At 37.4% G+C, this 22350-nt stretch overlaps 1 protein-coding gene across 1 annotated transcript in view; it reads left to right on the plus strand.

The window, feature by feature from the left end:
* Positions 1–22350, plus strand: part of HELZ (helicase with zinc finger) — a 164149-nt gene that overhangs the window by 93754 nt on the left and 48045 nt on the right. The window contains exons 18-23 of the mRNA XM_021716430.1: positions 593–711; positions 2181–2326; positions 3922–4069; positions 10543–10726; positions 12475–12703; positions 19922–20126. Coding sequence (XP_021572105.1) covers positions 593–711; positions 2181–2326; positions 3922–4069; positions 10543–10726; positions 12475–12703; positions 19922–20126 — 1031 coding nt within the window. The remainder of the gene's footprint in view (positions 1–592; positions 712–2180; positions 2327–3921; positions 4070–10542; positions 10727–12474; positions 12704–19921; positions 20127–22350) is intronic.

The raw sequence follows: 22350 nt of genomic DNA on the forward strand, positions 1-22350 counted from the left end.
CTCTTGTCTCGGCCTCCCATAGTGCTGGGTTTACAGATGTGAGCCACCATACCTGGCCGAGAATGTACATTTTTTACATTTGTTATCAGTCATCATTTTTGCAGAACAGTGATTTTTAAAAATCAAGGTAGGGTCATATATATATATATATATATATTTATTTATTTACATATATAACATATAATATATATCCACATATAAGTATATATGTAAAATAAATCTAAACAATCAAATTAGTGAATTTGCTAATAAGATGCTCTTTGTTTTCAATCCAAGTTCGATTATAACTTTCTCCTTTATATTAGATTTTGGGGTGATTTTCTTTATTTTAATGTCTAATATGCATGTTTAGGGTAGAATTACTTATGAGCTACCTTTGTTTTATATGTGTTATTTTACTAAATAAACAGTGAAAAGGCTTTGGGACTGTCAGCATTTAGTTGCCTTTAAATTGACAGTTGTCTAAACTGAGGACAGGCATTCTTAGGGTAGCAAGCTATACTCTTTCTTTAGCAGACAAGAAGATAACTACAGTGCTTCTGCCTTTCTTGCTGCTGTAATGTGCATTAATGTGGTTACGCTGTATTTCTAGGGTTTTTCACACACATTCTATTAGATGAAGCTGCCCAGGCTATGGAGTGTGAAACCATTATGCCTCTAGCACTAGCGACTAAAAACACTCGGGTTGTCTTGGCTGGTGATCACATGCAGGTAAGTGCCCTCTGAGTCACCATGTGGAAAGCAACTTCTGGTTGTGATTTGGTGCCTAATACTCTGTCTTCTAAAATGTCCTGAGAAGTTGTGCCATGCTTTATAGTTTAAGTACTTTAAATAGTTCTCTACTAAGTGAGAAATACTGGTCATTCTGAATAAAACATTACTATTCCCCCACTCTGTTTTTCTTCTTTATTTGGATGAACAGTTTGGAATGAGTGAGTGTCAATCAGTGTTATACTTTTCAGGTTTATTAATTTGAAGCTCAGTTCTCTATATTATGGATATCAGATTCCTTTTTTATTGTGGATATCAGATTTCTTCTTTGTTTGATTGCTGCACTGTTTATTTATTCATTTATTTAAAGATGTGGGGTGTAATTCAGGATCGGGCATACAAGTGGTCATCGTACAGGAAAATGTTGGACCTCCCTTCGGTCCCCAGTTTGCCTGGTTTGTGGTCAGGCACCCTTGTTGATGTGTCATTCCTTCTCCACTCCCCTCCCTCCCGGCAGCATCCCACTACTGCCAGTCCCTTTCTTATAGTGTTATGGTAGATGTTCAGAGTTCGCTTATGAGTGAGAACATGCGGTGCTCTGTTCTTTGTTTCTGTGATCGATCACTGAGTATGTTAGACAGACTTTAAATCCAATATCAAGATTCTTTTATTTATCAAACAAAATTTAAATGATCATTTCTATAATTCCTCAACTTCTGTTCTTTAATATTTGTTTACCTGAAGGGTTAATTTTTTGATATCAGAAAACAAGAGACCTTAATTAAAATTGTAGTCAAAATTTCAAAGAATATAGCTGATTTTATGTCTCTATATATAACAAAGAAAAATAAAATTTTTCTATTAAGATCTCTATTTTACAAATTTGCAGTTTGGCATTTTTTTTCTCTTCTGCACAGTTGATTAAGATTGTACCTACATGATATTACAGCTGTCGGGACATTCAGGAAAGAGTTGAATGTAGAGGAATAAATTCAATTTATGTGTCTGTGCCCAAAGTAGTTTAATTTTGTTTTTAGTAGTAAAAGACATAATCAAGGATTGTTTTGTTAGTTATTAAGGCTGAATGTCCTACCAGCTTATCAGTGGAAATAATTGATCACTTTAGTGAAGTAACTATTTTTGACTCATCCAGTGATGCCATAGATTGCATTTGTGAAATTGCTGAAGCAGGCGTGATTTATTATTACATTGGAGGAGCCCTTTATTAACCTCTGTGTAGAAACTCTAGGTTAGTGTTGGTATACTGCAGTGAAGAGTTAGAAATTTTAACCAAGTTGTTAATAGTAGCAAAATTACTCACAGAAAATATAATTGATTTTGTTTGCTCCCACATGTAGCATGTTGGGGGCATATCTGAAGTTTTAGCATAGCAAATTTTTTTAGAAGTAAATTTAAAAAGACTATTTTTACATTCGGTTAAATTTTCTCTGTATGTTTGTCTGTTACAGCTCAGTCCTTTTGTTTACAGTGAATTTGCCAGGGAAAGAAACCTTCACGTTTCATTACTTGACCGACTCTATGAGCATTACCCTGCCGAGTTTCCATGTCGGATCCTCCTGTGTGAGAACTACCGCTCCCATGAAGCTATCATCAAGTAGGTGTGAACTGCCCCTCTGTACCACACTTTCTGTGGTTTGGTCAGAGGGCGCTCCAAACGGCACTGTTACTGAGGGCAGAGAACTCCCAACAGAGTTATGCAGTGTCCCTGCTGCTGCAAATTTCTATTTAATTTTATGTCGTTAAAAGAAAACTTCAAAAGTCAGAGCTGTAAAATTTTTCATAGAAAAGGACAATTCTGGAAACTAAAACTCTAGGTTGTGTTAGTTATGACATTTTTTTGTGACTAAATATATAACCTATACAAAAAACTACATGCTGTAATAAATATATTGACAAAGAAAGGAAAGAAGAAAGGGAGGAAGAAAAACCACAAAACTTATTAATAAGTTTTAAAAATATTTCTGTTAAATATAGAATACATCTGTAAAGTAAACATACTGTGTCAGCTCAGTGAATAGTCACAACCTGCATGTGCTATGTAACCAGCATCTGGGTGAAGAAATGGAATATTACCAGGACCTTGTTTTTTTTTTTTAAACATATTTTTTATTTTAAAATTGTGGGGTACAGTTAAGGGTTAGGTATACAAATATGCATCGTTCAGGCACCCTTGTTGATAAGGGGTGGCCCCCCTATTACCAGGACTTTGGAAAGCCCCTTTGTGATCCTTTCCATACACTATCCCACCAGAAACTTACTATACTTTTTAAAAGTTTAGAATAATTCAATAAAATTTATTATGTCAGTCATGTGAAAAGCATTAAGCTACTCTGAAAGCAGATCTCAAAATGTGATTCTGTTATTGTTGTCAGTCATTTACTATAGTCAGTGGTGAGTTAAATACTAAATGGAATCTTCATCAGTAAAGTCGGTTCATTTTGCGGTTGAAGACTTGACTGTCCCAGTTGTGTGCACTGTTTCCATGTCTGTATATATGTGTGTTTGCATGTATTAATACAGTCCTGTATTGCTTAGTGACAGAGATACAGTCTGAGGAATGTGTCATTAGGTGTTTTGTCATGTGAGCATCACAGAGTGTACTTATGCTAACCTTAATGGCATAGCCTACTACAACACCTAGACTATGTGATGTAGCCTGTTGCTCCTAGGCTACAAACTTGTATAGCATGTCACTGTACTGAATACTGTAAACAGTTGTAATACAGTGATAAAGATTTGTGTATCTACACATAGAAAAGATATGGTAAAACTACTGTATTGTGATCTTATGGGTCCAACATCATGTATATAGTTTGTCATTGACCAAAATATCGTTATGTGATACATGACTGTATGTGATCCACTTAAATAAAAATATATATTAACCAAGAAAATAGATTGGCTAGCAAATTTCCTCATAGAGTAAAGGTCTCATCTCATATTGAACTGTTATCATTTCTTCCTTTTCTTTCCATTCTGGCTTCATACCTTACCAAAATCTTTCCATTTAATAATATCATACCAGTAGCCTACTGTTACTATTTTTGGAGAAATTCTTGATGAGTATGAGATGTTTGGACTGAAATTAACCATGGACATAAAGCAATATTATTAGAATTGACTGATTTTTTTTCTTTTGAGTGAAATCAATTTCGATGACAGATTACTCTTTTTTTTCTTTTTTGGCAGTTATACCTCTGAGCTTTTCTACGAGGGCAAACTGATGGCCAGTGGAAAGCAACCAGCACACAAAGATTTCTACCCACTAACTTTCTTTACAGCACGAGGGGAAGATGTACAAGAAAAAAATAGCACAGCTTTTTATAATAATGCAGAGGTACTTTAGTTGTTTTTTGCAAATTGCTAACATTTTCTTAGTAACATTGTCTGATTTTGTTGAGCATTTATTTAAAATTTTGAGTTGATATTTTATTGTGTGTTGCCTTCATTTACATGAACTGTTTATTCTTTCTTGCATAACATTGACTTGTGAAGACCCAAATTTTTTATGAGAAACAAAAGCTTAGATGTACTTTTTTATCTTATGATTCATAAAACACAAAATACATGATTTCATTTAAAAGAAAAGCCAACATTGTTCTCAAATAGATCATTGTTGTTAGGTATGTATTTGATCTCTCAACAAACTCCACTCCCCTGTGATGGCCATAACCATAATCCCAGGGTCTCTCGCCTGTTAACCCCTAAAGAATGATATAAGTTGAGCATAATGGGATAACACTGGTATCTGGGTCTCTGTGATCTCTTTGGAGTACAGATTCTGCAGTTCAAGTGTTTCTCTTTTAAAAGGATGCCTCAGGCAACCTCCTCGGGTCCTCTCCCACTGTGAAAGCTTTTCTATCTTTTCAATAAATCTTGTTTTCGAAAATAAAAATAAATAAATGAATGAATGAATAAAATGCCCCATTTGAATATGCACGATACAATTTAATCATGTGCTCCAACTTATATAGTTCTCTTATAATTTTTACCTTTTTAAGTTGAGAGAATGTAGGTAGTAACGACATTTTTAATATTAGGAAATGTCATTTAGTATTAGGAAAAGGTAAATATTTCCTTAAATATTTGAGTTATTGAAAATAATTCTAGGGGTCTTCTTTATTTTTTTTTTTGAGTTGGAGTCTCACTCTGTCGCCCAGACTGGAGTGCCATGGCCGCTCCTGGCCACCGCAGCCTCGACCTGTTGGGTTCTAGCGATCCTTCCGCCTCAGCCTTCCAAGTAGCCGGAGCTACAGGTGTGCGCTACCACGCCCAGCTAATTTTTTATTTATTGTAGAGATGAGGTCTCGCCAAGTTGCCCAGGTGGGTCTTGAACCCACGGGCTAAGGCATTCCACTCACCTCAGCCTCCCAAGACGCGGGATTGCAGGCTGAGTCACCGATCCCGGCTTCTTCTTTATGATTTTTCCATTCAGGCTGGCCTAGAAACCAGCCATGGAAAGAATGGAGGGCTGACAGGGAGCAGCAAGCAGGGCCTGAAGTCCAGAAAACTTGGTAGTCCTGCCGTGACATCAGGGTCAACTGAGCCTTGATTTTTGCTCCCTCTTGATCCTGAGCCAGGCTTGATGTTTACCAGAGACTCAGTTTCTCAGCCTGGGTTACTTGTTCACTAACAGTGTCATGGTGTTCCCCAAGAAACTTGGAAGCTGTAGGATAAATAAGGTGTATCTTCCTGGGCTATCAATTTTGCTAAAAATTTTTTTTGGAAAAATATGTTTATTCATGTTAAAAGAACACACAGGACAGCATTTGTGTGACCTGTAAATATTGTTTTTTTGGTCTTTTTTTTCTTTTTGAGTTGGAGTCTCACTCTGTCACCAGGCTGCAGTGCAGTGGAACTCTCACGGCCACCGCAGCCTCAACCTGCTGGGCTCAGGTGATCCTTCCACCTCAGCCTTCCAAGTAGCTGGAACTACAGGCACACGCCACCACGTCCAGCTAATTTTTTGATTTATTGTAGAGACGAGGTCTTGCCAAGTTGCCCAGGCTGGTCTCAAACCCGTGGGCTCAGGCAGTCCTCTCACCTTGGCCTCCCAAAGTGCTGGGATTATAGGTGTGAGCCACCGTGCTCAGCCAATGACCTGTAAATATTAAACATGTAACTTCAGAGACGTTCTAAGGCACCAGAGCATGGTTGTTCATTCACTCTCTTCAGCCCTCTCTTCAACCCCAGAAGTTACTGCAGTCAAAAATTTTGAGACATATCGTCCCAGGGTCTTTTTCTCCAAGGAGCAAAAACTGATCCTGTTTATCTCAGTTGAACACCAGTGTAAGCATTTAAAAATTTTGAATGCCAGAATAGGCATATTTGGATACCAGTGAAGATATATTTGGAAAATAAAATGTTTTCATACACCCTGGGTTTTCCTTAATGGTGTATAACTTAAAGTGAACCTCAAATCTGTGTTGTGTTATAGAGCAAGCAGAGCAAGTGGTGTCAGTTGCATTGATGGGGAAAAATAAGGTCTCTTCTTTAACAAAGATTCTGACTAAAATGTAGGAGGGCATTTGACAATAGTCTACCTTCCACTATTATGAAAATAAGGTAGCTAACACAGAGTTAAATCAGAATGAACTTAGAATGAGTTGGAATTAAAAGTAAAATTAGATAACCTTCAAACTGAAGTAGAAGGAATACTCATGGCATTTTTGCTGTATATAGTTTTCTTTTGTTTAGAGAACATGTTTTTTATTTTATATCCTGTGCTTTGTACATCATTTGAACTTATGTCTCTTTAATGCTTAAAATGGTAAGAGATTCAGAAAGATCGTTCTTTTTTATATGATTCTGGATTTATATCCTACAGTAATAAAATGGTTTCAATTTAATGCCAAGTTGGGAAAAAAAAGCACAATTTAAATGCTAAGCACCAAGATGTGAAGACCTTGAGAAATTCAGTTTGAAGAGAGGAGCTCTGGAAAGTAACCGTAAGATAGTAAGGTGTGAGAGGTAGACAGAGTTGTGCAGATACAACACGTGAATCCATCACGTGTTGCTGGGGCCTGAACCATAGAGGAGAACACGATTTTTGCCTCATATGTTTTGAGAGACTGTAGCACATTGTGTGTATGTTTATTTTTATTATTTTTATTTTTTGAGTTGGAGTCTCACTTTGTCACCCAGACTGAAGTGTAGTGGCATGCTCCTGACCACCGCAGCCTCATCCTGCTGGGCTCCGGCAGTCCTTCCGCCTCAGCCTTCCAAGTAGCGGGAACTACCACGCCTGGCTAATATTTGATTTATTGTAGAGCCGAGGCCTCACCTAGTTGCCCAGGCGGGTCTCGAACCCACAGGCTCAGGCAATCCACTCGCCTCGGCCTCCCAAAGTGCTGGGATTACAGGCAGAGCCACCGAGCCCGGCCGTGTGTATGTTTATAATTGTTATATCTTCCTAGCAAATTGACCTTTTTATGATTTTAAAATGTTTCTCCTAGTCCCAGTGTAGTGCTCATGCCTTTATTCCTAGTGCTTTGGAAGGCCAGAGAGGGTAGATCACTTGAGGCCAGGATGTCTAGATTATAGTGAGCTGTGATTGCACCCCAGCGTGTGTGGCGGTGTAAGATGCTGTCTCAAAAGAAACCCAAAAAACTATTTCTAGTAATATTTTTTGTTTTAAGTTTGATTTGTCTGATAGTATTATAACTACTCCATCTTGTTTATGGTTGCTGTTTGCATGGTATATCTTTTTTTATTCTTTTACTTTCATCCTGTTTACATCTTTGAATCTAAAGTGCATCTCCCATAGACAGCATGCCATTGGATGTATTTTTTTTTAAATCTAGTCTGAAAATCTTTGCCTTTTGATTGGGTTGTTTAAACCATTCACATTTAATGTTATTATTGATATGGCTGCATTTACCTCTGCCTTTGGATTTTTTCCTTTATCTCATATATTTTTTGACCTTCTGTATGATCTTTACTGCCTTCTTTTGTATTAAGTGCATGTTTTCTAGTGTCACGTTTTGATTCCTTAATTATTTATTTTTCTGAGTTGTTTTCTTAGTGGTTTTTCTAGGGCTTACAATACACATCTTATCAGAATCTACTTCAAATTTATGCTAAATTGATTCCCATGAGATACAGAAACTATACTCTTACATAGCGCTATTCCCTTCCCCCCTTTTTGTGCCATTATTGTTATACATGTTATTACTGTATATTACAAACTCAACAGTACCTTGTTATAATTATTACTTTCTATGATTTCATGTCTTTAAAAAATTCTGAGAAAAGAAAGGAGGAGAAGTACATATTTATAGAGTTTTCTATATTAACCTTATATACTGATTCTTTTCACTTTTCTTTATGGATTTGAGTTACCATCTGATGTCATTTTTCACCTGCCTCCTTTGTGCTGTTATTGTCGAACATATTACATTTCTATATGCTGTAGCCTAACAATATATTATGTACATATGATTTTATGCAGTTCTTTAAATCAGTTAAGAGGAAAAAGGAGAAGCTGCTATACTGTCTTGTGTAATTGCCCATGTGATTACCTTTACCAGTGTTCTTTGTTTGTGTGAATTTGAATTACTGTTTGTGCCACTTGCTTTCAGCCTGAAGAACTTTAATATTTATTGTAAGGGAAGCCTGTTATTAATAAGGAATTCTCTCAGTTTTTGTTTATCTGGGGATGCTTTTATTTTGTTCTCATTTTGAAAGGTAGATTTAGAGAGTATAAGATTGTTGGTTTTTTCCCTCAGCTTATTAAAATATGTTTTCCTACTGCTTTCTGGCCTTCATTGTTTCTAATGAGAAATCTGTTAATCATATTGGAATTTCTTTGTAAATGAAGAGTTCTTGCTGTCTTCAAGATTTTTTTTTTGTCTTTGATGTTAATTTTGACTGTGATGTGTCTGGGTATGATCTCCTTGAATTTAATCTATTTGAAGTTCATTGAGCTTGAATTTGTAGATCATTGTGGAACATTTTTAACCATTATTTATTTGAGCATTCTTCTGCTCCTTTCTTTGTTCTCCTTCTTGTTCTCCCATTGTATACATGTTCATCTGCTTAATGGTGTTCTACCTTTCTCTGCTGCTTTGTTCTTTTTCCTTCATTATTTTTTCTCTATCTTCTTTCATATTGCATAATCCCTATCTTCTTCATGTTTGCTGATTCATTCTTCTGTCAGCTCAGATCTACAACTGAGTCCCACTAGTAAAAATTTCATTTCAGTTATTTTACTTTTCAATTCCCCGGGACAGAATTTGCTCCACACTGTGATCCAATGGAAGATGGGCCTGTGGCCCAGAGCAGAGTTTTGCCAGTTTGCAAGGCTTCTTCTTATGCTCTCCTGGGCAAAACTTATGGAGCGGATATTGGAGGAGCATGGGTTCACTGCTTGCCCCAACCTGCGTCTGTCCTATGTGTACCCTGTGCTGCCATCCAGGTGATGCTGCTGCTACCACCCAGTGAGGGTCTTCTGCACCCAGCCGGAGAGCTTGGCATCTGCTGATATTCACTGGCTGCTGAGTGTACCGGGATAGGGCTTCTGTCCTCAGACACTGGCAAAGCTGGGAGTTGTTCATGGGCCGCCAGGCCCATGGGGTCAGCTTTCCTGCAATACTCTCACCTGCTGTCCCACGCCCTGTGTAAAGCAGGAGATGGGGGTTGGAGCACAGGCACTACCACCTGCTCAACACAGGCCTCTGCAGCACAGAGCTTGGAGGAATCTGCAGGTGCTTATCCGTTGCCGAAACCTCCTGGAACAGTTCCTGCACCCCAGGGGCTAGGGAGTTGGGAACTGCTCCTTGGCCATTGGAGCAGCACTGTAGAACAGAGCTATGGGGGCAGTTCCCAGCTCACATGCCCCGACCTGCCACAGGTCTGTAGATTCTGTTGAATAGATGCTTCTCAATTTCTTGCATGCTCTTTGGTCCATCTTTAGAGATTTGGAATGATTGCCTGTGCCAATTTTGACCAACTTGAATTATGTCTGTTTGGGAGAGAGGTTTCCCCAAGCTTCTCATATTCCCATTCTTAATCTGTGGCTACACTACAGGGGGATAAAGTAGAGAAATGGTTATGTGTTACTTAGTGGTAAGAACTGTTTGTGGGGGGAGCAGCAGAAGTATCTTCCAACTTTCATCTACCCCCATTTCTAACCACACAAGAAGAGGTCATTTTTTTCTAATTCCTTACTGCAGTAGACTAAGAGAGTCTACTATATATAAGTTTCCTGGTAGTGAGAATGTCATGTCTTCTTTTCAGATTCCCTGGGCGGTGTGTGCGTCTGAGATATTTGCTGTTGTATAGAACAACAGTAGGATGACTGTGTCTTTACCTTTATTGCACTGAAGCTGTCTTTGGAACTGCGTGCTGCTGGGACTTAATGGTGGCACTGATGACAGGGATTTTCTGGTTGCTTGATGAGTGTCATGGACCTGATGTGGAGAGAGTGGGTTGAGAAACACTGGGGATGTGAGGACTTGCTTTCCCTGCTGTTCCTAGTGTCCTGGCCCTCTTCCTGTCATCCTCCCTTCACAGGAACTTAAGCCTAACCCGCTTAAGAATGGGGCCTGGGTGAGGGATAAGGTGCAAGTGTACTGTCTCTGACTTTCATATTTTCATTGGTTGCATTATTGTAGGCTTGTATTGTTTAAAATCGAAATTACAGTTTTTTATTCTCACTCTGTTTATATCAGCAAAGCATTGTTTCCATTTAGAAGTTGTTTTTTAAATGGCATTTGCTAAAATGAAATCTTTTGTAAATCTATTCAGTTACCATACTCTTTTCTCCAAACATAGGTGATAATTTTAATATGTATGTGTGTTTGTTTACAGGTATTTGAAGTGGTGGAACGAGTAGAAGAGTTAAGAAGGAAGTGGCCAGTAGCGTGGGGGAAGTTAGATGATGGCAGTATTGGGGTGGTGACTCCATATGCGGATCAAGTGTTTAGGATACGTGCGGAACTTCGAAAGAAGAGATTATCTGATGTTAATGTGGAAAGGGTGCTAAATGTTCAAGGTAAGTGCTAATTGAAATGAATGAAATCATTCAAATGCTTAAATTTTAAAGTGTATTCATGTTTGAGTTTAATGCTCAAGAAAAGTCTCTTATGAACAAGCAGTTATATATGCATTTCATATCAAGCTCTTTAACACCAAATTTGGCAATTAAAGATTGAGCTCGTTTACATGTTTATTAAATTTTTATATCCAAATAAAAGAAGTATTAACAAATGAACTTTTTCTATAATAATGATTATATAAATGCCATATAATAGCTGTATGCTGAGTTACAATCACAATAGCATACAACACATGCTGTTATACTGTATCTGAGGACTAATTTCTTCATAAAGATTGTATCCATAGACTTTCCCAAGTGAATAGTTGTCAGCAACTCTTATAATTATCTTCATGTAATTAATTGCTATAAAATTTGTGCTTTTAAATATATGAGGCAGCACTATGACGTAAACTCTAAATGCCCAGAACAATGTTAGGTTTCATGGGAATATACAATAGTAAGAGTAATACAGTGTTCAGATCATAGGGAGAAGATAGCTCCACTATATCATGTGTTGTCTACGTCATGTAGAATTTGAGTGAGCAATGTAGAAAGAACATTGGTAGTGAATTAGAGAGTACCCAGAGGAGATCTCGGATATTTAATGGTTTAGAAACTGCCATATGACAGTCAGGAATTGTTCAAAGAACTAGGATTGTTTGACCAGAAAAGAGAAGATTAAGAACTGACATAAACCTTGCATTCAGATATTTAGAGTCTTGTCATGCAGTGAGGATTTGAATAGATATGTTACTGTAAGAAGTACATAAGAAGAATTGTACCAACTGGACTCTCTGAAGGTTTCCTTATGAAATCAGCAGGGTCTACCCTGGTTGGCCAGCAGCTAGATGATCGTGTTTCAAGGAAGGGTCTTTGTATTGGGTGGACCTGGCACTAGATAATTGCTAAGGTTGGTTCCAGCAACATCACTGGAAAAAATTTTATTGTGTTGAAATGTACATAACATAAAATTTACTATTTTAACCATTTTTATTTGTGCAATTCTGTAGCATTAAATAGATTTACATTATTGTACAACCGTCACCACCATCCGTCTGCAGAACTTTTTTCATCTTCTCAAACTGAAATTCCATACACATTAAACACTAACTCCCCATTCCGCCTCCCCTCCTGGTAATAACCCTTCTACATTCTGCCTCTGTAAATTTTACTATTCTAGGTATCTCCTATAAGTAGAATTATAGTATTTGTCCTTTTGTAACTGACTTATTTCACTTAGCATAATATCTTCAAGGTTCATCGTGTAGTATGTGTCAGAATTTCACACCTTTATAAGACTGAATAATCCATTGTATGTATAGGCCACATTTTGTTCATCCATTCATCTGTTCATGAACACTTGGGTTGCTTCTATCTCTTTTCTATTGTGAATAATGCTGCAATGAGTGGATAGATATCTGTCTGAGTCACTGCCTTTGTTTCTTTTGAGTGTATACCTAAGAGTGGAATTGCTGGGTCTTATGGTAATTCTGTGTTTAATTTTTTGAGGAACTGCCATGTTGTGTTCCATAGCAACTTGACCTTTTTACAGTTCCACCAGCAGTGCATAAGGGTTTCTGTTTCTTCGCATCCTCACCAACGTCTGTTACTTAGCAATTACATTTTAAGAAATGCAATGCTTTTATTATATCAGTGGTTCAGAATGACAATCTTAAGTCTTCTTTTAAAAATTTTTTTTGTAGGAAAGCAATTCAGAGTTTTGTTTCTTAGTACAGTACGTACAAGACATACTTGTAAACATAAACAGACACCAATTAAAAAGAAAGAGCAACTTCTGGAAGATTCCACAGAGGACTTAGATTATGGTTTTTTGTCTAACTACAAGCTTCTCAATACTGCCATCACAAGAGCACAATCCCTGGTTGCTGTGGTGGGTGATCCCATTGCTCTGTGCTCTATTGGAAGATGCAGGTAATTATGTGTTACTGATTGAGATGTTAAGGGGGAAATGTGAAGTAATTTATGTCACTGTGTATACATTTATATGACCTCTCAGCTAATTAAAATCAGGTTTATTATTGCCTGATATCCAATGGGAACACAAACGCATTACTACTTTGGATCTATTTATTACATGCATAATTGTGTATTCATTCGGCCATTATTCAGCAGATACTTCCTGAGTGCTTTCTATATTTTAAGCACTTCTAGTCCCTGAAGATACATCAGTGAACAACACAACAGACAAAAATTTGTACCCTTGTGGGGCTTACACTTTATTGGTGGGGCTTATGTTTTATTGGTGAAGAGAAGAAATCTACAATAAACTAAGAATATTATGTAGTATTTTATGAGGTAAGTTGAATGGAAAAGAAATAAAACATTAAGGAGATTCAGGAGTGATGGGAGTGGGGCAGGATGGCTTGTGATGGTAACTAGTGGCGAGGGTAGACCTCACTGAGAAGCTGACTTTGGAAGTGAGGGGGTGAGGTCTGAAGACATCTCGGGTGGAAGTGCCCCAGGAGGCCAGGTGTGGTGGTCCATGCCTGTAATCTTAGTACTTTGGAGGGTGAGACGAGAATCACCTGAGGCCAAGAGTTCAAGACCTGCTTGGGCAGCATGGTGAGACCTGCCTTGTCTCTACTAAAAAAAAAAAAAAAAAGTGCTCCAGGAAGAAGGAACATCTGGTGCAGGGTCCTGAGGTGGTTTTGTGTACATTTGCATCCTTGATGGGTTGTAAATTTTATATTGCTTGGTGTCCCAGGTTTTCCTCTTCACTGTTCCAGTTTTTGATGAATTTCCTTTTGTAGTCATGTATGTTCTCAGCAGGCTTCTCAGAGTAGTTAATTCTTTGTATCTGGTTAATCCAGAAGATCTTATAATTAAGGGAATCAGAAATGGTCATTATTTGTCTTTGGATAACATTGTTAGCATTCAGTTATACAGAACAATTTTTACTAAAATATGCTTAAGATATCAACCGGAAGAAAAACTTTCTCTTTATACACTTGTGATTATACCAGTTGATTAGAATTTTAACAGTATGAAGCCCGTAGTAGAAGATTAGGCCTTTTGAGTATTGAAACATTGTGTTAGCATTAAAAAGAAAAAGCATTTAAACAGCAATATATAATATTCTTTTGTGAAAAGGAAAGAAATATACTAGGGATTATTGATAAGTATGCCAGTACCTGCCATAGTGAGTTCAGAATACTAGAAGAGACCTAGATAAAGATCTCTGATATATTAGAATTAAAGTAGACAAAGCTGTTAGTACATGGTACTGTGTAAACCAGGTTTCCTCTTGCATTATAGATATGGCAGAATTTTATTGTCTGTTTTCGTGTTCTAGCAGGAAGAAAAATTATGTGGGAAGGGAGATTGGAACCTTTAAGAATAAGCTTTGCTAGCGGGAAGCTGCTGGGGGGGGGTGGGAGGATGCTGTGGAATTGGCAGTAGTGGAAATCTGGCGGGGGGCACACACCTCATCAGCAATGGTACCTGCATAATGAACATTTATAGACCTAACCCTGAATTGTACCCCATGTCTATAAAATAAAATAATTAAAAGAAATTTAAAAATGAATAAGCTTTGCATATTAGAGTTTAAAACTCCAAAAATGAGTTAGTATTTTTTTTTTATAAGGAAAATGTGGTTTTTTTTGAGTCGAGATCTCATTCTTTCACCTGTGCTGGAGTACAGTGGTATGATCATGATGAACATGGCTCATGGCAGCCTCAACCTCCTGGGCTGTAGCGAACCTTCCACCTCAGCATCCTGAGTAGCTGGATCCACAGGTGTGCACCATCACACCCAGCTAATATTTAACTTTTTTGTAGAAAAGCCATATTGCCCAGGCTGGTCTCAAACTCCTGAGCTCAAGTAATCCACCTGCATCTGCTTCCCAGAGTGCTGGGATTACAGACGTGAGCCACCGTGTCCAGCCAGAGTCTGGTAACAAAGGAATCAAGTAGAATTTTAATTTTTGGTTACATTATGCAAATTAACCTTTCTTTTTAAAAAAAAAAACAAAAAAAAACTTGGAGGGTTCATGACTTATTTATATGTAAACAGCTCTGCTGTAACATGTCTTTAATGTCATATTTAAAAAATAGATTGTCATTCATTTGTAGCCACTCAGGACAAAAAAAATTGGAGAAAGAAATTTATTCTAAGTTCAAAATGAATAGAACCGAGTATTTAAGGAGTCTATCATCCTGAGAATTTTACTTTAGTTACTTTATTATTAATTGAAAGTGTATTTGGTTAGAATGTTGCTGTGACATTTGACTTTTTTTTTTTTTTGAGTAGGAGTCTCACTCTGTTGCCCAGGCTGCAGGGCAGTGGCATGCTCACGGCCACCACAGCCTCTACCTGCTGGGCTCAGGCGATCCTTCCATCTCAGCCTTCCAAGTAGCTGGGACTACAGGTGTGTGCCATCACGTCCAGCTAATTTTTGATTTATTGTAGAGACGAGGTTTCGCCAAGTTGTCCAGGCTGGTCTCGAACACCTGGGCTCAGGCACTCCTCTCGTCTCTGCCTCCCAAAGTGCTGGGATTACAGGTGTGAGCTACCATAGCCAGCTTTTTTTTTGTTTATATTTATTATTTGATTAAGTGAGAGAGCACGTACAGTTTGACTAGACTGTAGTATATTAAAACACATACATAAAATGGTAACAAACAACTAGAAGCAATTGGAGGAATAAATAGGTATGAGAATACCATTGAGCCACATTAATTTTGGGCTTTCCCTACAAATATTTTCAAATATTTACCAACTTGAGTTTTTTCTTTTCTTTTTTTTGAGTTGAGGTCTTTCTCTGTCATCCAGGCTGGAGTGCTACCTTAGCCTTTCCAGTAGTGAAACTATAGCGCATGCCACCACACCCAGCTAATTCTTTATTTATTGTAGCGATGAGGTCTCGTCAAGTTGCCCAGACTGGTCTTGAACCCCTGGGCTCAGGCAGTCCTCTCGTTTCAGTCTCCCTAATTGCTGGGATTACAGGCATGAGCCACCGTGCCTAGCTCTCCTCCCCTCGCCCCGAAGTCTAACTCTGACGCCCAGTCTGGAGTGCAGTGGCATGCTCACAGCCACCGCAGCCTTGACCTGCTGGGCTTAGGTGGTCCTTCCACCTCAGCCTTCCAAGTAGCTGGAACTACAGATGTGTGCCACCATGCTCGGCTAATTTTTTGATTTATTTTACAGACGCAGTCTTGCCAAGTTGCCAAGGCTGGTCTTGAACCACTGGGCTCAGGCAGTCCTTTTGCTTCCACTTCCCAAAGTGCTAGGATTAAAGATGTGAGCTGCCGTGCCCAGCCCAACCTGAATATTTCTAAGGAACTCTTACTCCTTTATTACAGAGTCATAGTATTCTGTGAATGGCATGAGATCAGCATTTTTCACTCTTCTTAAATAAGTCGTTGCTTTCTCGGATCAAATTGGTGAATAATTATTTGGAAGGCCATGCTGTCAGAAATATCCAGGGCTGATTTGTAACTTGAAGACCAGTCTACTCGTTGCTTATTTCTTACTACTCAAGCTAGGGTGTGTCAAGGACTGCAAATTAATTTGTAAGCTATGTAAAATATTTTTAGGGAAGTATCTTATGTCAAGAAAAAAAAAAATCATAGCTAAATGGGAATGTTGAATGTTGATTATCTGTTTTATTTGAACAGTTTTAATCATGGCTTTGACCCAAGAGTTGTTCATTGGGGCATATGAATATTTAAGCTTTAATTTTACTAATTTCATTTGATACTAATTTAATCTCTCAATACAAGTAAATCTGGAAGATATGATTTTTGGGTCCTGTAAGAATGGAGGAATTTGAGTTCATTAGGACTTTTCCCTTGCTTTTTTCATTCATTATTTGTAAAAATCTATTATGATACTCCCAAGTAGCAATCAAATTTTTAAGGAATAATTACTGTGCATATTATACTAGTTTAGAAGTCAGTCATGTATATATTCTTTTTGTTGTTGTATTTTTTAACAGAATTTTTCTATTAATCCAAAATCAGTGTAGTGAGCTCCTCCCTCCCCTCCCCTCCTACCAAACTATCATCAATATAATAGCTGCTTTCTGTTGACAGCCGTCTCTGTGCCAGATGCTGGTTTGTGTGCTTTGTACACATTGCGTCTTTCAGGCATCCCAGCAACCCTACAATGTGGGTATTTTATTTGCATTTTAAACGGGTGGCCTGAGCTGAGAGTTTAAAACCTGCCCAGGGTCGCACAGCTGTTATGTGGTTCATCCAGACAGATGTCATACTGACTTCAAAACCCATGCTGTTTGTTCTGGGTTATGCCGCCTTTCCCAGGAAGTGATGGATAGGCACAGACAAATCTGCATTGAAGGGGAAGAGGCCCAGAGGAGAGTGGTGACATTACCTCAGACCAGTGTGTTTAGAGAAGATCTTCTCTTTAACCTGATTTCCTCATTAGCACATTTCATTTACTCAGTAAAATATGAACATATTTCATGTGTGTGTAGAGATGTGTGCATATGTATATGTACACACCTATATATACACAGTTTGACCTAAGGACACCAAGTGATTTTTTCAGTGTTTTATCACTGATCCTAGAAGTAAGATGAACAGAAAAACGAAACCAAACTTTTCAATAATAAGGAATAATAATAATAATAATACTGCTGGTGCCCCATTTTGCACATGAGGAAACCAAGGTATAAAGGTATAAGTAATCTGCACAGTCACACAGCTACTGAATGACAGAGCCAAAGTTTCGGTCTAATTCAAAATCCATGAGCTTGACTACTTGTATCAATGGTACAATAAACAAATACCAGATTTGACATGCAAATTTGAGGTTATTTTTGGAACCAGTTTAACTTGTTTAACTTACAATACGTGTTGTGTTATTTCTAAAATGATGTCCTTTAGCTCAATGGCTGGTTTTTTTTTTTTTTTGAGGTCCTGGGGTCTTTATGTAGACAAAGATTGTTACTGAGCTCTGGTTTCTTGTGAATTTTGAGGATGTTTGAAAGTTCTGCTTAATTCGGTGTTATTTCATATCCTGTTCAATGTAGTTGAGGTCAGTGAGGGTAGTATAGGAAAAGGGTATGGAGTTTTAAAAGGTAGCTTAAAAATAGAGAAAGCTCTAGTATTTTGGCTGTGTAAATCAGAATTGAAAATATGTAATAAGGCATTGTTATTAAAGGCTGTGATAGCGTAAAAGCCAGTCTATTTTTTCCTTGTTGTTTTGCCCTGTCTTAAAATCCAACACAAAAATGAGATGCCACTCTTTGAAACTTTATTAATTAAACAAAAAAACCCTTTTTTTAAAAAAAGTACAGTATGTGGCAGATTGTGTTGATAGTAATTTATGCATTTGTGAGTATTGTGACGGTTATTAAAAGAGTGGGAAAGTTGATGGATTTTAGATTCTGAGTGCTGTAAGATAATCCTTCCTTATATTTTTTCATGTTACTATGTGGAAAAAGCTTCAAAGGAGTTCCTAAGAATAAAATAAGGGACAGCTTCCAGCATGTATTTCTTGGCAACACACTCTTCCTATACCTGAATGACTATCTTGTAGCCTTAATCTGTGGTCAGAAATATATATTTAATATTTTGTAGCATTTTAACTTTTTTTATGTTTACATATAAGTCTAAAATTTTTCCTGGACCTGTTTCTTAAAATCATCCTTAAAAAATTAGAAAAAACAAATAGAAGGCATATGTAAGAGAAACATAGTTTGAAATTAAACTCTACCGTGTTTTACAAATACATTAATAACACAATTCCCATTCATATACTAACTTTTATAATATAAACCTTTTTATTTATGCTTCTTGAAGTGATGTTGATTACCTGCTGTCCACCTGGACACAAGGATACCAACTTGGGAAGAAACCATATCATATCTTTTATAGCATAATAAAACATTATTTGAGCCTCATATTAAACATAGGTATGCTTATTTATAATAGTTTACAATTTTAAAACTTTATATATTGTCTTTTGTAATATGCATTTAATAGTTTTAGTGTTCAGAAATCAATTTTCTAACCTTTAGGAACAACAGTATACAGATACAACAAGTTTTAAATGTATTTTTCTCATTGTTTATTAATTTGATTAGAAAATGAATAATCAACGTTAAAATTAGCATTTCAACTTAGTTTTTTTCCATAGTTCATTTAGCTCTTATAACTTACTCAATGAATAGTGTAAGATGTGCTTGTGACAAGCATCTGTGAAGTAAGAGAAGAATAGAAGAGTAGCTGGTTATTCCTTAAGAATCCTTATGAGGATTATCTACTCTATGACTCAAGTTCATGCCCTGAATTGGCTTTTCTTTTTTTTTTTTTTGAGTTGGAGTCTCACTCTTTCGCCCAGACTGGAGTGCAGTGGCCACTCCTGGCCACCGCAGCCTCGACCTGCTGGGCTCCGGCGATCCTTCCGCCTCAGCCTTCTAAGTAGCCGGAATTACAGGCGCGCGCTACCACGCCTGGCTAATTTTTTGATTTTATTGTAGAGATGAGGTCTCGCCTGCCCAGGCAGGTCTCAAACCCGCAGCTCAGGCAATCCACTCCTCAGCCTCCCAAAGTGCTGGGATTACAGGCTGAGCCACCGAGCCCGGTTGAGTTGGCTTTTCTTAGTCATCTAGCACCAGATTACTTTGACCTTAGAAGTATCAAGTGTGTGTGTGTGTGTGTGTGTGTGTGTGTGTGTGTGTGTGTGTGTGTGTGTGTATGCATGTATGTATACATGTATATAAATTAATTTGAATTATATACATTATATTGAATTATATATATAGTATGTATTTACATGTAAGCCACGAGTATGCCTAGAAGTCCAAATTTTCTGTAAAATGAATTCCCATCAATTTTGAAATCCTTACATATGTGGATGTCAAAACTTCATTCCGGATTAGCGTAGATAGTTGAGCATTGACCGTGTTCTTTGACTTGATGAGCCAAAATAATTAAGAACCTGTTTTGTATGTATCACAATACTAAGTATGATGGTAGTTTCAGAATCAAACTTTCAGTCTTGTGATCTGTAGGAGGATTATACTTAAATCATAGTCAGATGACTATCCGATTTAAGGATTTGAGGTTGGTGGAGGTGGTTTGAAATTATCTTTAGTAACTTTTGTTCATTTCTGTGATCTCACCCATTGAATTGTAAACTGATCTAAATTTTTTCTGTAGGAAATTTTGGGAGCGGTTTATTGCCCTGTGTCATGAAAACCATAGCCTACATGGAATCACTTTTGAACAGATCAAGGCCCAATTAGAAGCTTTAGAACTAAAGAAGACATATGTATTGAATCCACTGGCGCCTGAATTTATCCCCCGGGCTCTGAGACTGCAACATTCAGGAAGCACCAGCAAGCAGCAGCAGTCACCACCCAAGGTAAAGCCTCTATTAATGAAGTGGACGAAGTTGTGGGGAGAGAACAGCACAGAAGTGCCGAGGGTTAGGGCCCAAGTTATTTTACTTACTGGAGTTGAAGGTCACCTTTAGTGGCGAGCAGTTTCTGCAAGGAACTCGCCTAGATTTGGACATATGAGTGACAGTCGAGTGCGTTATGTAGCCATGTTTAATGTCATGATCATTCTCTAAAAGGTTTTAAGTACCTGATAACTTATGGTATCCTTTATATAATAGAACCTTCCAGTCTCCTTGGCTACACTTGTTTTAGTGAGATGTAAGTGAAACACAGAAGCTGAAAAGGTTATCACAGTTGTTAAAAACATGCCTTATATTCTCTACAAGGAATAATAATATAATAACATTTGTATAAAGAAAATAATTCTAATCCTTTTTTGATGACTAGTTAATTTGAAGTTGTACTTGACACAGTGAGAAAACTTGACTGATGTCTTAAAGATGACTTTAATTGATTTTGACCTATATTTGTTGCATAGAAGGATTCCAGTCGGGACATGGTAGTGAGGGAGTCAAGGTCACTTCCACTTTTGAACCATAGTTATTTTGGACAGAGACTGCTGGCTTATTTGCTAGAGTGCCTGGAAAAAAATGCTTGCACTTATCATCTAGAAAAGAAAGGTCTGAGAATGACACTTTTAGTATTTGTTCCAATTTGTTTATGTATTTATAGTTGTCAGCATATTAAACTTACTGATATGAATTAGTATATCAGTTTTGAGCATCATATGAAAAATCTGAAACCTAATGTGTAAGCAGTAATTAATGGCTTAATATTTTGAAACTTTTAGCTAAATATTAGATATTAAGCTGAGAAGAGACCTATTCTCTGTGTTAATATACTGTTGTATATTCTTAATTTAATAAAAATTGACCTAATGTGCAGTACTACTTCAGTGATTTGGCATTTTTGTTCTGCATAAATGAATCTTGTAGGTTTCTCAAGCTTAAACTATTAATGAATAATGTATTTATCAGACAGTAAAGTTTCTTCTATGTGCCAGATGTTAGGGTGCATGCTAAAGAAGCATAGATGAGCAAATTAGCCCCTGAGTCCTGTGGCTTGGTGGAGGAATTAGCTGGATGATGGTCAGAGAAAGAAGATAAGATTCAATGCCATGTCTGCAAACAAGCTCTTTCTCAGAAATTTATTGGGTGGCTGGAAGTAGTGGGAGATTGAGGAAATGTGTCCAAAACTAGAAGATAAGCTCAACTAGGGCAGATATTTTTGCCTGTATTATTTACTGCCCTCACCTCGGAGCCTAGAACAATAGCTGACTCATAATAGGTGCTTAGTAGTATTTTAAATGAATGAGTGAAGCCTAAGAAAGAGCTTTTACTAAAGGCAAGAGGTAAACAGGAGACACATCTGCAGGGGACAGCAAGTAGCTTACGTGTGTGAGAACTAGCACAATAGAGTAAAATCTTCTTACTTAATTGAGCAATATAGGCAGCAATTAATGTATTGTGGGTGAAGCTAGATTCAAGCATGGTACCGTGTACTGACCCCAAGCAAGATCCCGCAGTTTTAAAGTTTGTTAAATCCACTTGCTTTTCCAAAACCATTACCATAAACTCCTGAAGACAAAAAAAAAATCCTATTCTAAGCTTTTTAGGATCTCACTCTTTCCACACAGTGGGTGTTCAGGGAGTATCTGGCTAGTGAATAATGATCGTTTGACTTTTTTCTCTCAATAGGAAGGTTGTGTAATGAAAGACCAAAGCAGCTATCGCCCTCCTAATTTTTTTAAACTTGTAAGAAAAACTTCTTCACTGATTCTATAGATGTCCTCTGTTATTTTCTATGTCACTAGCACACTGGTTCGCCAAAGTGTTCACGTACCTGATTATTTAAAAAATTGGTTAAATATACACATGGCGTAGTCAGTAACTTTACATAACTAAAGTTAGAATCTAGTGAACCGTAGATTATCTTTGTTACTCTATTGCCCTCCCCCCCAGTATTTTAGTTTACTTCTGCTAAATTGTTTTGTGAGGTCTGAATTTGTACTGGAAAATTTTAAAAATGTATATAAGTAGAGAGAGTCCTGTCACCTGTCTTGATTAATATTAGCTATATCTTGTTTCATCTATATCTACTTCCCCCAGCCCATCACCACCACGTAAACACACTGGAGAATTTTGAAACAAATCCCAGTGATTTTATTTCATGTGTTAGTCTTTGGAT

The sequence above is a fragment of the Carlito syrichta genome, unplaced genomic scaffold, assembly GCF_000164805.1.
Source record: "Carlito syrichta isolate Samal-C Ts95f unplaced genomic scaffold, Tarsius_syrichta-2.0.1 Scaffold308813, whole genome shotgun sequence".
Lineage (NCBI taxonomy): Eukaryota > Metazoa > Chordata > Mammalia > Primates > Tarsiidae > Carlito > Carlito syrichta.